The sequence below is a fragment of the Olea europaea genome, unplaced genomic scaffold (genome assembly GCF_002742605.1).
Source record: "Olea europaea var. sylvestris unplaced genomic scaffold, O_europaea_v1 scaffold2673, whole genome shotgun sequence".
Lineage (NCBI taxonomy): Eukaryota > Viridiplantae > Streptophyta > Magnoliopsida > Lamiales > Oleaceae > Olea > Olea europaea.
Genome location: NW_019245108.1, coordinates 46,890 through 63,435, shown reverse-complemented (window position 1 = coordinate 63,435; position 16,546 = coordinate 46,890). Strand labels below are relative to the sequence as shown.

Genomic DNA, 16,546 nt, shown 5'->3' with positions numbered 1-16,546 from the left:
ATCTTCCTTGATTTTCCCTTCTATCTAATTTGGCATATCCTTTGGTAAATTTAGTTCGCGATATATTTTCAATAAACCTCAAAAAAATTGTATTATTTAATATTTAGCCCTTGTTTGAGCCTCATTTTGGAGAAAAAAAAATGAATTTTTGAATAGTGTATTGATGGAAAATGTGTGGTTAAAAAATAAGGAAAAATTTTGAATTTGTGTGTAATATTATTTTATTGAAAATTTGTGATTGAAATGGTGTCAAAATACTGTTGAAAAATATATTTTTTTCGAACGGCTGGAGCTCAAACAAGGGCTAATTACTCTTTAATTCTCTTATATTGTTTTTAAAGCTTTTTGGAGTTATTTCTAGAGAAATAGCTTATCCCTTAAAAATACAATATTTATTTTGTCTTACGGCTTAATTGCTGTTTTTGGAAAAACTTAAAAGTTGCTAATCTTTTTTGTCAAATTATATTGGTAATAATTTTAAAACTGGGGATTCTACCAATATATAATCTCAATAAATTTTGAGATTAATGCTTTGAGAATGACCATTTTTCTTCATTTTTCCTTCTACCTAATTTCTCATATCCTTTGGTGAATTCAGTTCGCGATATATTTTCAGTAGACCTCACAAAATTGTATTATTTAATATTTTCATTTTAATTCTCTTATATTGTTTTTTAAGCTTTTGAGGGGGTATTTCTAGGGAAATAGCTTATTCCTTAAAAATAAAATATTTATTTTATGTTATGACGTTTGTGTTTATTTGGAAAAAATTAAAAGTGGCTAAAAATTGATTTTGAAGTTAATAATTAATTTTAATTTCACATTTCTTGAGACCTCTTAATAAACTTATGTCCTTTCTACTTGAAAGAGATGACAAGGCATGGCTATACAATAACAGCCTGTTGGAACGATTAGCGCCTCTAAATTCAAAGTGATGTTGTAGAGATTGACGATTGTCATATACTTAAGAGACATCATGGTATTATGATGTAGATGTCACTTACATAATTCGAGATAACACATATATATTTTGGTGGTATAATAAGAAGATTGTTACGTTGTCACGTGATGAGAATTCGTGAATACCACTTTAAATAAAAAGCAAAAATTTTATAAGGCATAAGACAAGGTTAAAAAAGAAGCCATTCAAGATGATCGGGATGTTACGATCATAATACGACGAGCATAAGGATGAAAAGCAATCTGATAACATTGCAATTGAAGACCTCAAGCTAGGTGATATTCTTATAATAAACAGGTTGAAGTTCAAAAGTGTCCAAAACAAGACAACGGAGATGAACTTGTCAAATTGAGAGTTAAATTTTCTTTGATCTTCTCTGTGATTTCAGTGCCAATAAACAACATACGTACGAGGAAAATGTGGAATATGTGGATTTGAGTTCTCTTACCGGTTCTTTTGTATTGAAGCAAGAAACACTAGAAATTAAGTAGAAGATGAGAAGCATGAAGAATTAAAAATAGCATCAACGATCTCTACCGACAGTGAACTCAAGAATAAGATATTGAAACTTGCTTTGTTTATCAAGGAATTTCATGTAGAATCCATGAGATAAACGAATGCAAGAAAAAAGATCGTTTTGCCAATTATAATATGTCACGTGGAATCTCAAGAAGCCAGCAAGAAACCCTGCTGTCAATTTACATGTTACATCCATAATCCAATGCTCCCATTTGTATCATTTTTAATCCTTCCAGTTTCCAAAGCTACCAACCAACCCCAATCCCCACCCAAAATCTAGAGACGTCAAAAAGGGTACGTCGATTGCTCTAATTAGCCTCGTGAAATTAAAATTTAAAAATAGTTATGTTCAATCATCCGTCCATATCAACTACGAACCATGTCAGAACTCTATCTTTCTTCTTAATCGCTCGAGTCATCCAAAACACGAGCTAAACCAAGTTTTTACAAAAATAGATCGATCTGATCTTTTTTAATAGATACACTCCAAAACGTCTTTTCCATAAATCGAACTGGATAAATAGAGACTAACTACCAAATTACTTACTTTGTCAACATCTAATCAATGTGAAATAGCAATTTATATTTAAAGAGATTATAAATAACATTAATTTTTGAAATAGACTATAAATAACATTAATTTTTATATAAATATAGCGTTTATTTAAAATGGCTTTAGAAAAGCTTGGATGAATTAAATAAAGAGTATTCTTACGTATTACATCCAAAAATATGACAGTTCATCTGGGTATCATGTCTGTCATCAAAAGGAGTCCAATCAGGAGCTCACGCGTTGTGGAATGGATATTCAAGCATTGATCTATGAGGTTTATCATTTGTAAAATTCATTCACTTAATTCCTGCACTAATATATTTTTGTACTTTCACTATGAAATATTGCTACATTTTGAGTCTGACCTTTCATGTAAGGAGAGTCTTAAACATTAGTAGGTTCCTTGATCACTAATTTGAAGTGTACTTATTGCAGGACGTTATTTCGTTATATCTTGTTAGATGAGTATCGAAAAAATATTAACACTTGTGTGGGGCATTATCCTCTTAAGAATAAAGATTTGAATTCTTAATTAGACCAAAATCTCATTTTCTACGTTTCTTCTTTCAATATTTTTTGAATTCGGTAAATTCGAACTCTATCTAGTTTTTTTTTTTTCATTTTTGTACATAAAATGTTAATTGTTGGAATATAATTTACATACCAATTTTTTCCATGTTTCACCACTATCATCAAGAAAATGATTAATAGCACTAGTTGGCCGATAAGATGGTGATGAATAAAATATGACAATCATATTATATCTAGTCAGAGAGCGATGCATTTTTTGTTTCTAAAATGACATATGAAACATGATTATAAAAGGATCAAATAGTTGTGTCATGGATAATCACATTCCACCATTTCTTTAGAGATTCTTTGATATTTTTTGGAACAACGCTACACAAACAAGCTAAAAAAAATAGGGTAGACACGTTTCAACATATGATTTGACTAATCGAAAAATAAAAACAACAATCATCCAATCATCTGCTACCAAGTTAGCCTTTTTTTCTCTGTTTTTGAGTTTGGATAAACATTAGGATCCGTTTGATTATAAAGATTAAATTGAATTGAAAACGAATTCCAGAGAATTGAATTACCTAGAAATTGTTTTCCTGAGAATTGTAAATTATTGTGTTTGATTAGTATAAATTTTCACGTAGAAAATGTGGAAATAAAAGTATTTTTTGATGTTCGTTTGGCTTGATTTTACATGAAAATTGTCAATTAAAGGGATAGAATTTACTGGTGTTGGGTATTAAATTTGTTTCTATTGCCAACAAAAAAAATCAAAAAAATCATCTATCTTTTATTGTTCGTTTATCTTTGTTTTACATGAAAATTGTTAGTTAAAGTAAAATATTTTTTTACAATAATTCTTAGAATTTATTTCCATTACAAAAAAAAAAAGAAAAAGAAAAAAAAAGGTCAAAGTAGGGTGGAAAACCAAGAAAAGAAAAATTTCCAAGACAATCCAGAAAATGAATTCCATGGAAAAAGTGTGCTATCAAACACTACAATTTTGGTGGAAATGGAATTTCCATTTTCCATGGAATTGGCCCCTTCAAACACACCCTTATTTTCATATTTTTTAATGTCTTGAAAGCAATTATAAGGCTGGTTATCATGGAGCCATCAGATTAGCCAAGTTGGGATATACAATGCAAATGAACAACTAATTTGCTAGATCTATAGAATCATACCCATATCTACACTACATGTGACAAGTTTATGGGAATTAGTCACTTCATATTTCATTTGAATGTTTGGATGGAGCTTTTGGAAGTTCAAATATTTTACGAGAAAGTTCGCAAGACATTTCCAAAGCAAAAAGTACTATGAAAACGACAATATGAAGTATCATAAGTTATTCGAATAAAAGATTGAGGACTCCAAATGTAATGATATTTGTTAATCACATTTATTTGTGTAGTTTAATGTAGTTTTTAAAGAAAATGCTAGTTAATTGATAATGATACCTACCATGTTAAAGGGCACATGATTTGCTATTTAAAGAGTGATATAATTGGTTGGAAGGCACATGCAATGCAACCATAGGGTTTGTATCTTATAAATGCAAGCTTTAAAAATATGTTTGGTTATGTCAAAAAATGATAATATGTGTATTCCTTGTATCAAGTTTGATATGTTATGTTATTTGAGCACCTAGCAAGGAAAAGAATACCTTGTGTTTATTAGGAGGTATGTAGTCTCGTGTAAGTCATTAAAATTTTTATTACACATATGATACTCTGGTAGGTTGGCTTAGAAAGATTGTACCTTTTTGTCGAGTTTTAACATATTTTTATAACTTTGTTAGGATGAATAGTCTAAATCTTTATATTTTGATTATTATTTTTAATAATTAAGCGATCTGAAAAAAAAGATTTTGTTTGAAAATATCAATCTTGACAATGAGCTACTTACTCGAACTTTAGATTAATTGAATTTCTCATATGTTTTTTTGGAATTCTGATACTAAAATCTCCGAGTTTCATCATCCTTTTCTTATCTATAAACAATGTGAAATTTCACTTGTAAAGTTGTACCTTTTCTTTCTTTTTAAGGAAGTTATTGTCTTGTTAGGTTTTATTAATACATAAATGAATAAATAAAGGGAAATGAGATGACAGTGACAAGGAAGATATGGAAAAGGATCTTCTAATAACCTTGTTCGATCATGGAATTTTAAGGGAAAAATTGTCATTGGCTTTAGGCTTGCCTGGCTTCTTCTTCCATTTTTTTTAATTTAATCAGAATAATAAATTAATTAATCACTTGCAAAATTTTAATGAGGCACTAATAAAGAATTTTTTTTTTCATGTGTACAGAAAATGTTTTCACAGAAATCTCACATTAAAGTGGGTTTCAGTGAATAAAATAATGCAAAAAATCCACCCACCCACGCTGTTGTTGTGTCTGTTCTGTATGTATATTTTCTGTACACACAGCAACGCCCCTTAATAAAACAAGATTGATGCATGCAGGAGCGGAGCTGGAATTCACGTGACAACTTTAACAATTACTAATTTTCTTTGAATATTTTTTTTATTCATTATTATTTTACCGCTTTTAGATTAAAGAATTCAGAAGAAAAATATATATCTTTAGTTCAGTTAATTAAAATGCACTTAGACTTGCCAAGAAGTTTGGATTCCTTTTCAGTAAAATTTTGGGAACATTAGGTATAAAACTCTACATATTTAGGCAAGGGTTAATTTCACAAATGATCATTGAACTTAACTGAAAATCTCAAAACGGTCATTGAAGTTTAAAATTTGTAGCAACGATCACTGAAGGCCCATTATGCTTTTCATTCAAACTTGAAGGACCAAAACACGTGAAAATCAAGCCTTGAGGATCAAATCACTCTTTAGACAATTTTTTCCTCCCTTACTAGCTTTCTTCTCCGACGTCGATGGATTCAAAGCCAAAATCGACCACCCTGCTGCCGGATAAACCATCGAAATTTTACACCACCAACACCTCCTCATCCCCCTCCACAATCATATACCAACAATCAACCAAAACACATCAAAAATCATGGTGAAATTCAGGTTCGAAAAATCATACATACGCATGGTTTTATCTCCAATTCCGGCCAATCTACCATCACCCATATCGAAACTCCATCACTGGCTATTAGTACTCTCCAAGACGAACAGGTACATGGTCCCATACCATCACAAAACAATTTAAATCAAAATCTAACCTATACCAGTTCGAAGGTAGCGACAACGAACTTTCCTCCCCAATTTTCGGCGCCGGCGTCAACAATTGCGCTCACCTACCATCACCATTACCTTCTACTCATCATGGCGAACAAGATGCACATATGGGTCCTCACCAATTTATCTCAAATTGGCTGGAATTGGAGGTAAAATCGTGGGTGGGGATATTTTTTTGAACCTGAATTTCATGTGATTTTTAATGTGTTTTGGTTTATTGTTGGTATAGGATTGTGGAGGGGGATGAGGAGGTGGTGGTGGTGTAAAAATCAGGTGGTTTATCTGGCAGTATGGTGGTTGAATTTGACAAATTTCGGCTCCAACGAAATATGGTGAAAGTGGGAGAAATTTGGCTCGATTTCTAAATTTTAGGGGCAGATTTTGAGCAAATGAAATTGGATAAAATTTACACTTGAGGTCCTCAAGGATCCAATCACGTGTTTTGATCCATCAGTGACCGTTAGTGAAAGCGCCCGTAAGTTCAATGATCGTTGCTGCAAGTTTTAAACTTCAATGACCATTTGAGATTTTCGGTTCAGTTTAGTGACCGTTTGTTAAATTAACTCATTTAGGCAAAATGTAGGATATGCTCTTGGACAATGGGCTCAATTTAGGCCCAATTTGCTACAGTGTTACTCGAAAGTTCAATTTAGCCCCTATTTGAGTCTTTTTTAAAATAATTTTTGTAAAAAAATATTTTTTTTTAAAGAATATATGACTAAAAGTATAAACATTTTATTTTATTAATAAATGGTTTGAAAAAAAAATGTGTGTTAAAGAATGGGATCTCTTATCTCATTTTTTCCCATATATCTGCGAACGAGTCGTGGTCCAGATTTTTAATAAATAAATTTAAAATGTTGCAAAAATATTTAATGTAGTGCAATCATTTTATTATTTTGCATTAAAATATTTAAATGCTAGAGATAAACCTTTTTTATCTTGAAAAATAAGGTAGATTAAGGAATAACATTTGATATTATCATTTTTTAAAATGTTTCGAATTGTTACAATGGCATTGAGGCGAACTAAGAAAGATAGAGAACCAAAGATGCAATTTTTTTAATTTTCCTTTTATTTCAAATTTTTCTTTTACTAAAATTATTTGTTTTTTTCGTACTTTACCCTCAGCGATATTTTAGTATAATGAACTATCGGTGCAACAAAAGTAAAAGGATGAGAACTAAAAGTAAAGAAGCCGTATGTGCAAATTTAATTAGTGAAGGACTTACCTTGCAATTGTTTCTAAAAATCTTACCCTTTAATTATTCTGACCAACAGTCATATCCTTTCAAATATCTTCAAGCTCAGATCTGAACTCTAAGAACACTGGTAAGTCCTTTCCTATCTCCACATTTTTTGAAATTATTTACTTTACATTGCTGTTTGTTTCATTGTTTTTGTTCACAGATCGATATTTTGATTCTGGTTTTTATGTGCAAGCAAAAGTTTGACTCCGACGTTACTCGGTGGTTTCCGTTTCTTGTTGCTTGTTTGTTTATTTAATTGCCTTCAATGATCTGGTAAATGTGTGGATCAATTTAGAGTTAAATAGTAAATTTTTGTTAGTTTGAGTTTTTGATTTGATTAGTCAGTGGAAACGCTGTGTGAAGGAGTAGCGTAAAAAAGTACAAAAAGATAGAAAATGATTCCTTCAATTATCATATTCAGTTACATCAAATCACAATTAATAATGTGGTGACTGGTAAATTGTTGGATCACTTTGGTGTTAAATAGTAAATTTTTTTTAGTACTTCTGTTTTTCTTTTGGTTTGCACTGAAGCTAGAAAAAGGCCTGAGCACGCGTTTTATTCTTTTTAAACACATTTTGTGTGGGTGCAAATGCATGTTTGTATCTACAGATGATTGCTAAACATACCCATGCATGTGCTGATGTGCAAATGGTGAAGAGGGTGATTCCTTTTTAATGGAATCATGCTACATGTATAAGGGGGTTTGCCATGCAGTTTGACATAATGCCTGGCAGCACTGTGTTGGTATGTTTAAATTGGGCTTTGCTACATGTACCCGGGCGTTTACACGCCACTCACATGGGGGGGGTGGGTCCCACACATTTATTTTGCGCGGGCCCTGCCTCCCATGTGAGGGACGGGTAACGGGTACAAATTGCAATTTCGTTTAAATTTGTTTTTTGCCCAACATCAAATGCAGTGCTACCACCTAGCATTCTGCCTGGCAAACCACCCTGTACAAGGGACTTAACTCTTGTTAATGAGATCTTCAGTCAATTCCAAGTACCAACATTGTTTCGGAACATTTGTTGTTTTAAAATTCTGCTCATTTTTGAAGACCATGATGATTTAAATTGCATGTCTTTCCCTACTTCTGCAACTTCTTTATCATGATGATTTAAATTGAAGGGTTGCTCGGTGATCACATGGCTATCTAGAACTGTTTGTAAAGTGGGAGAGCACAAGGCTGATTTGCCATTGTTTGATTTGTGAAATTTCGAACTCATTCAGATGTTGAATTGCATTTGATTTCTTGTTTTCTCTATCCTAACAACAAGAAGTGGAGGTCGAATATAACGGGATCCTTTCTTGACAGGATCGACCGTGTACGAAAATCCATGCTGCTCCTGGTGGTGGATCTTCCCTGGGATACCTTTTTGGAGGTGACAGCAACTAATACCTCTCTTCATCGCATACAGAAGGTGGAATCATTGTCTAATATTCCAATTTGGGGTTGAAATTGTCTTTATATTCTACTTATTCAAGACATAATGAAGAAATGTTGTTTTTGTAACTGTTAATGCTATTTAATTTTAGCCCTTATTTGATCCCCATTATTTTCAATAGAAAAAATTGCAAAAAATGTCTGCCTTTACATGGTCATTTGAAAAAATATCTAATAGATAATGAAAGCAGATGAATTCATTAGATATTAGCTAGCATTAATGTAACTTCTCATAGAAGTTGCTTCTTTTCATTAATGACCAATTGAAAATAAATAAATTTGGTCCATTCTTCATTAAGGGTGTAATATGTAATTTGGTACCAAAATTTACCATTTTTGCCAAGTCTCATCAAAATTCGACAAAGCACGGAAGTGAACAATTTTGTAAATTTCCTTTATCAAAATACATTTTTCCTTTTTTTCTTTTCAATCACACATTTTTTAATGAAATGATGTTACACGTAAATTTGGAACTTTTTCTTCTCTTTTTTCATCAATTTACTATTTCAAAATGTATTGTTAGAAAATAATGGGACTCAAAGAAGCTCTTAGTATTATTTGAATGCAAATACATGCCATGGTAAATTGGACTGTTAGTTTCTTTTCTAATTAGTTCATCATGCCGCAAATTTTGGGATAATCTTCACTCGTGTGTTCCTATAGAAACAACTCTCCCATATTTATTGCTCAAGAACCATGGATCTTTTAGAAAATTTGCCCGAATCTTTTTCCAGAATCTTGAACTTCCTCGTAGCTGTTGTCCCTTGTGGTTCTTCATATAATGACTAGCGATGGAAATAGTCTTCTATTTTACTCAAAAGGCAACTCTTGTGCGAAATTTGAATTGCTGATCAAAATTGTGCTAAAGATTATTCTGGACCTTAAGAAAAGATTAATCCAACTTTATATGAGTCGCATCAATGCCATACCAACCCCAGCTCACAAAAGCTGTGGGCCACTAAAGCCCAGAGATTTTTTGAATTGAACCAGTCCAAATGTACCAATTGGGCTAGGCCTGTCAGAACATAGACTGAGTGTACGGTTAAAGCCCACTCGAGATCCACACAAAAATCCAATGAGAACATAGGCGCATGCATAAGGAAGAAAACCCGAATTACAAAAAGGAAATGAGAGATGCAAAAGAATTATACTTGGTGACTGGTTTAAAGTTGTCCACACTTTGAAGATATATAATGGCATTCTGCACTAAACACGAATAGTGAAGTTCAATCTCTTGTTAGCTACTACTGTTTAGAAATTTAAACACACTGAACTTGCCTAGTCCGGAGTTGAAACCATATACAGATGAAATGTGAGTTCAGAAACGGGGAAAACGCCCCCTCCTACTTCGTGCCCATGCTATTGCAGCAACGGTAGCTCCACCTAAATGTGCAGATCCAGAAACTCGATGATCTCCCTGAAACAAAGGATGGAACTAGTTTCAATCTCACATCGTTGTACATAACAAGAATTATAACAAAAACTAGGCACCACAGCCAGTTTTAAGCCTGGAAAAGTTCATATAGGAGTAGGGGTGTAAAAACCATAGTGCTGTGGCCCTTCGAGAACCACTAACATGATACTTCACTACAAGTTGAGTGACTATTGGTGTTTTTATACAGGTAAAAAAGAAACAGAAAGCATAAGAAACATACCTCCAATATCCTCAAGATGTCTTTTCCAATAAGAAAGATTCCCTAGAACAATAGACCAAAAATATGTAAAAATAACTTTCCAGATTAGATTTATCCAGTAACTATGTTTCGAATACAAAACTTACCAGTAAAATGGCCGGAACTGGTATAATAAAGTCAAAATAGAGCGTCTTTGTCGGAAAAAGAAATATATCCAGCAGCATAATTGCATTCACAGCTCCACTTGCTCCCTGAATGCATCAGCAGAATCAGAACAAGAGAAAATTAAATATTGTATTGATGCATTTCCTGATTAAACTATAGTTGAAAGGAAAGAAACAAATTAACAATGATCTATTTTACAATTTTCATATCAATTTTTTTTATATTTTTTGTAAACAAGAAGACTAGCCCTTAGATACAAATTTTTTTTTGAAGCAATAAAATTCAATTTTGTTGCCTACATTATTATGGAAGGTTATATTTGTGCAACATGGTCTTCATGAGTATTCTGTCCAATCAAGTGGACACAGCACATATTTGCGTGATACAGATATTTATAAAGAAGTACAAATAACTGATTTAATGTCTCTTAATATGTTGACCAGAACTGTTCAAGAATTAGGCAATGCAATAGTATTGTACTGTCACATTACAAGCAAGAAGAGATGGTTTATCTCGATTATCAGAAAGGGATGTTCTCATGCAGACGGCCTGTGCATCAGTGGATTATATGTTGAATAACTTGAAGAGATGTATGTCACTAAAGCTGTCGCTATGATGTATAATATCTCCACCATATTATTATATGTTCTTAATCTTCAGGAAGTACTAAGCTAATGATTGAATAATTAGTTACTTTGAATTTTTCATATTCTCCCTAGAAAAGTATTAAGAGAGAAATACAAATAGAGAACAATAACAATATCATAAAGATTTATGTGGAGAACTCCAAGAAAAGGGTGAAACACCATGAGTCAATACAAGACATCTTTTATTTATCCACTGTCAGAAATTGTTACAACCACAAAGTTCGCCTCTTCCCTAAAACCCCAAGAACACAACAAAAAATACAGAAGATAATATAAACGAGCACAAAGGACTCGACCTGAAATCAAAGGATCTCCAAATATCATCCCAAATGACTATGATCATCTCTCACAAACTGTGGTGGATAAAACACAGAGGGAAGACTCCTCTTTATAAGTGCACAATGGGAGGGGCTTTTGATTTCCCAAAAGACCATGACTATCTCGCTCAATATAGATGGAAGTTCATTTGGCATGTACGAAGATCATAATTTGCACGAGGATATGCTCCCTTGTTCAAACAGATGTCTTTGTTGTTTATAAGAACAAGTACAAACTAAATCTTATTCCTGATAATTTTGGGTTAGTTACATGAATCCTGCTTTTCATCTGCTCTATATATTGCTACATCTATTGAGAGTCCTAAAACTATTACATCCTTAGCAACTATTACAGGTAATGTTAATTTTAGTCCATCTCTCCCCTCTTTATTTGTTCTACCGAAATTATTGAGTCACTTTATGAAAAACACGTCCTAAATTGGGCTTCCCTTAAATTATCTTCAATAAGCACCACCTGCATTGCTTAGCGTGCATTATCATTTCTTACTTTATCCATTTTAGAATATGATTGTACATCCATCTTAGCATCCTCTCCTGTGACATTCATCTTGGGACATTTGAACTTTAATTACGCAACACTCAAAACCATAGAGCCTTTTCCATTCATAAAAAGACAATGAGATAATAAGAACATAAGGATAAATGTATGATGGCAAGCGAGTCTCAAACCGAAGTATCTTGTCAAACAGGTGAAATGCTGTATAATGTATATAAAACAGTGGATTATACTTAGTCTTCTCTAATGGAACGGAGATTAATTATATAGATTTCTTGTAGGGGGATACTGGATTTAGAATTTTATATGGAAGACTTTTCAAGTTTGAATAATATTTTTAGGTAAACGAATTCGGGTTTAGTTTAACGATTTATTTTTTTAGTTGTCTTCCCGTTTAGTCTTTGTAAAACCCTATATAAGGAGGGATAGTACATTGTTTTAATCAGACTTTATTAGAGGTGGTCACGGGTCAGTTCGGTTCTAAAGAGAACCTTAGAACCGAACCGAACCGAACCAAAATTTTTGGGTATATAGTAAATGGAACCATCGGGTCCAAATATAATTATGGAACCGTTCGGGTTCAGTTCCGTACTATAATTAGATTTTTTAACATTTATAAAAACACTATATAAATATAACTAATGACACATTCAATCGTAGTTTTACAAATTAAAATAGTCAAATTTATAACATGTAAATAACAAATAGTCTAACAAGATTAATTTACCAATGCTTACAATTTTCAAATACCAAAGAGTAGATACTAATAAAATTTGGAATGTCAGCGAGGCTATGAGAGCGAGTGCGAGAGTCGAAACAGCGTTATGCACTTTAGTATAGGTGTTTTGGGTTATTTAGTGGGCTGGATCATGTTGGGCTAAGAAATGAAACAATGAAATGGATAATTGGACCAAAAATTTGGATTTAAAAATTGTTAATTTGTTTAGAAAAAATTTAAATTTAAATAATTTGATTTATTCAATATAAAAAAAAAATAGAAAGATTCGGTTCTTTTTTGGTTCTTGGTTTAGAACCGATAACCGAATCGTACCCGTCGGTTCTCAATTTAGATACCCGTTAGGGTATTTAATTTGACAAGAACCGTTGGGTTCGGTTCGAGAGATTTGCCCATTCCTAGACTTGATTATTGAATAAAAAATACAGTTTCTCTCTAAATTCTTCTTTCTCCTCTCTCTCTTTTCGGGTTTCTATTCTCCCTTTTCTCTCCTTGTCTTACATATTGCTCTCTTCTTTAAACGTTCTGTTATTCGATACGAGTCTCTTTTTTCTCTATCTTCTAGATGAAAAGGAAATTCAGCATGGTTATTTAACTATAGTGCACCTTTATATCTTGAAAGTGAGTGGAATGAAATGGAGCTAATTTAAGACGAGAATAAAAATGAAAAAGGGAAACCTTACCAATCCTGGAATTTTTGACGGGTCAATAGACACCATGCCGGGCATTCTTTTTCTCTGCAAATGCCAAACATAACAAATGGCAATCAATCAGTAATGCAAGAAAACAGATGGAAGATTGTTGTTGTTGTTCATAAAAACAAAACGATAATACGAGCCTAATAATGGACAAACATATTGTGCCCGATATCCATTATAATGATTCATAATTTTATCAAGAATATGAAAAGAATTCTAAGTGTCCACAACCTAAATCATGTATGAAAATATTGCTCCAGAATATAAATTTGTTGATGCCCAAAGTAGAATAAGACACGAGAGCTTAATTAAACCAATACTGGATCATGTGATTTGAAATGAGTACATACATGTCATTGTTTATCCACTATTTTTAACGAAATGAAATTTCAGAAAGGAAATTTGATACCTTGATAAACTTTCAAAGATAGAATTAAGTTACCTCAAATGATGGAGCTATTAAGGCATGATATACCAGGTAAAAAATTGAGCCAACAACAGCTCCAGATAGATACAACTTCAGCAAATATTCAGGTCCAAAAGCTCTTCCCATCTGGCCAATAAAAGTTGGATTTCACAGAACTCGCTAAGACAAGAATCATGATGACCATAGTATTGTAAATATTAAGTAATCGTCTCATGAAAAACATATAGCACCACCTGTTGCACAATGGTGTAAGTATAGATGTAAACAAGAACATCTCAAAATCTAAATATTGATGACCAGAATTTTCTCCTTTCAAGACTTAAAAAATTAAAGCAAATGGATTCTCAACTCCTTCTAATGCAAAATTGTTCAGATGAATAGGATCTTACACTCATTCCAAAAAAATAAAGGCCGATCATATTAGCCACAAGATGCCCCAAATCTGTATGACTGAATGCCGAAGTTATCATTGTGTGCACCCGTCCGCTTGTAAAATTGTCAACGGATATCTGAGAAAAAAATGGTAAAGATAGAAGCTAAATTTACCTCGTGTGCCGTATTGCCTGGTTCAAAATGCAGATTTTATAAACAACTCACTGTGAAATTCTTCATCATAAATTGAGTGTCAGCAACTCTCCATAATAGAAAGACAGCAACATTTGTTACAATCAAGCCTATAACAACTCCATCAGTTGTAAGCCTTTGAAACCATGATCTCCTAAAAAATAAAAAGATGAATAGTGTTGCTATGTATAAATATATATATATAATCAGTGAAGCACTATTGTTATGCACTTTATTTGAATTAGCAAAGAGGAGGAGAGTATATCAAAAAGCAGGAGACTTCTGTGTCAAATTGTATTATATTCCACAAAACTTCTGAAAATTTAGCTGTGCCCCCAAAGTTCCTTTCAGAGAATATCTTAAATTATTATTCAATATATTTGATGATGCGCTTCTTGTTCATTTTATGATGGTGTCCATATAATTGCCTTGATGTACTCCAGTTGACTTGTGAGAGAGAGAGAGAGAGAGAGTACTCAAACACTAACATAGTATGAGATATTCATACATATGGGCATAATAATCTCTATCGGTACATGAATGTTATATCGTGTGAACTTTAACCAACATGTTATAATGTCAGTCACAATCATAATTGCTCGAGTAAGAATTAGTTTGTTCAATTTAGTACTGGGCATAATTCATAATTAGCATGTGCGGGATAGATATTTAGTTCTGGTCCAAAATGCAGGAACTGTCGATACCATATAAAAAAATAGCAAAGGCATGAAACACAAAATAGAAGCAACTATAGTACAATCCATGAAATCAGCAAAGAAAGATTGTGTACAGTGCACCATTTTCTTCTAAGCAACCAACTAATAAAATACTTAGCCCCCGTTTTGATTCTCATTCTCGTAAGAATGAAAATGAAAAATATAGTCATTAAGAGAGAGAGTCAAATATGGTAGTTGATGTAATGGATAGCGACCATATTTTTCATTTTTTTGGCTAAAGAATGGGAAATAAAGGGGGCCTTGACAAATAAAATCGTACTTCAAATCTTGAGAATTATCCATGTTCCATGTAAACCACAGGAAGGAACCAGAAATATTTCAAAAATCAAAACTTCCTCTATATCACTTAGTTTTCAGAGAAGCCCACACAACAACATTCAATAAAGATGAACAAGTAACCCTTATTTTGAAAACAAAGAACTGGTATAAAACAATAACTAAATAAGCATGAAAACGGTGGATGTAAAATGTGAAATACCAGCCATGGCGACGAGAATCAAATGAGTGGAAATTTCTCTTTGCGACATTAACAGGACATTTGCTTTGACCTTTCAAAAGGGTGTTCGAAAAAAATCGCTTAGCAAGAATTGGGTTTGAGAAACAAAACCCATATCGGATTTTCAGTAAAACTGCATCAGTAGTATGTGATTTCAATGAATGTTGCCCTGTAAGAGTAGAATACCGAGAGAAAGACTGACTATGAAGCTGGTGAGAAAATGGACTTGTATTGGTTTTAAAAAATGATGAAAAACAGGGTTCTGAGAAGATCGAATTGGTGTTTGGGTTAGAGACATTTCTGGAAATTTCGGAGAAGAGCTTGATACAAAATTGTCTCTGCATTTTGATTATTTGAAAATACAGAATTTCTTCCGAAAAAAACTGCTGCGAAAATGGGTTCAGGAGAAGAAGTTTAATTGGGTTCGGCCAGTCAATTCCACCATTTCCATTTTATTGCAAGACTTCTTGAATCTTGATTGTGTTACTAAACCTAATAATTTCCTGAATTGGAACCAAGAGGAAATTTGTTTTTATACTTCAAAGGAAACTCGAAAAAAGAAAGGGTTGGGATATGAAAAGTGAAATTCTTTGATTTTATTTCACGCATTTTGTACAATATAACCTCGAGTTGATTTGTCACTTATAATTGTAATATAGCTCGTGATTGACTCCATTTTTAAATATTTATTTTCAATTACTCATTTTATAAAATAAATTTTTTTATTAAATTTCCAATTTCTTATTTTGTCAACTTTTATTAAAATTTTGAATTTTAATTAAACCAAACCAGGCATAGTTGGTTGATGTTTTTTATTTGCTAAAAAGAAGCAATGAGACAAGTAATTCAGTATGTCGACCATTTTATTTGCTAACAAGAAGAGAAGAGTCGAGGTATCAAATATGTAGTGACTTAACACTAAATTCAAATTGACAGCATATCTATGTTATTTTGAACTTTTCTATAACTTTTTGACAATTCGATACGTAATCTCTATTTAGCAATATTTTTTGTAGTACCTTGACATGCTACGCTTAGATATTCTCACATGTTAAAGAAAAGGTTGCGTATCCTAAGTTATTCTTTAAAAAGCATTTTCTAATTAATAACCACTCAGTAGGGAAAATTGTAACATTAGTCCTCCATC

The 16,546-nt window shown here is 32.5% G+C and overlaps 1 protein-coding gene across 1 annotated transcript; it reads right to left on the bottom strand.

Annotated features, from left to right (window-relative positions):
• Window positions 1-9,589: 9,589 nt before the first annotated feature.
• On the bottom strand, window positions 9,590-15,980 carry LOC111383390 (RHOMBOID-like protein 12, mitochondrial). The gene is made up of 8 exons (XM_023007497.1): window positions 15,382-15,980; window positions 14,200-14,320; window positions 13,992-14,111; window positions 13,618-13,728; window positions 13,161-13,214; window positions 10,242-10,346; window positions 10,117-10,158; window positions 9,590-9,878 (listed from the first exon to the last, which is right to left on the bottom strand). Exons 1-8 carry the CDS (start codon window positions 15,741-15,743, stop codon window positions 9,780-9,782), a joined length of 1,014 nt encoding a protein of 337 aa, XP_022863265.1. The 5' UTR covers window positions 15,744-15,980; the 3' UTR covers window positions 9,590-9,779.
• Between the last annotated feature and the right edge of the window lie 566 nt (window positions 15,981-16,546).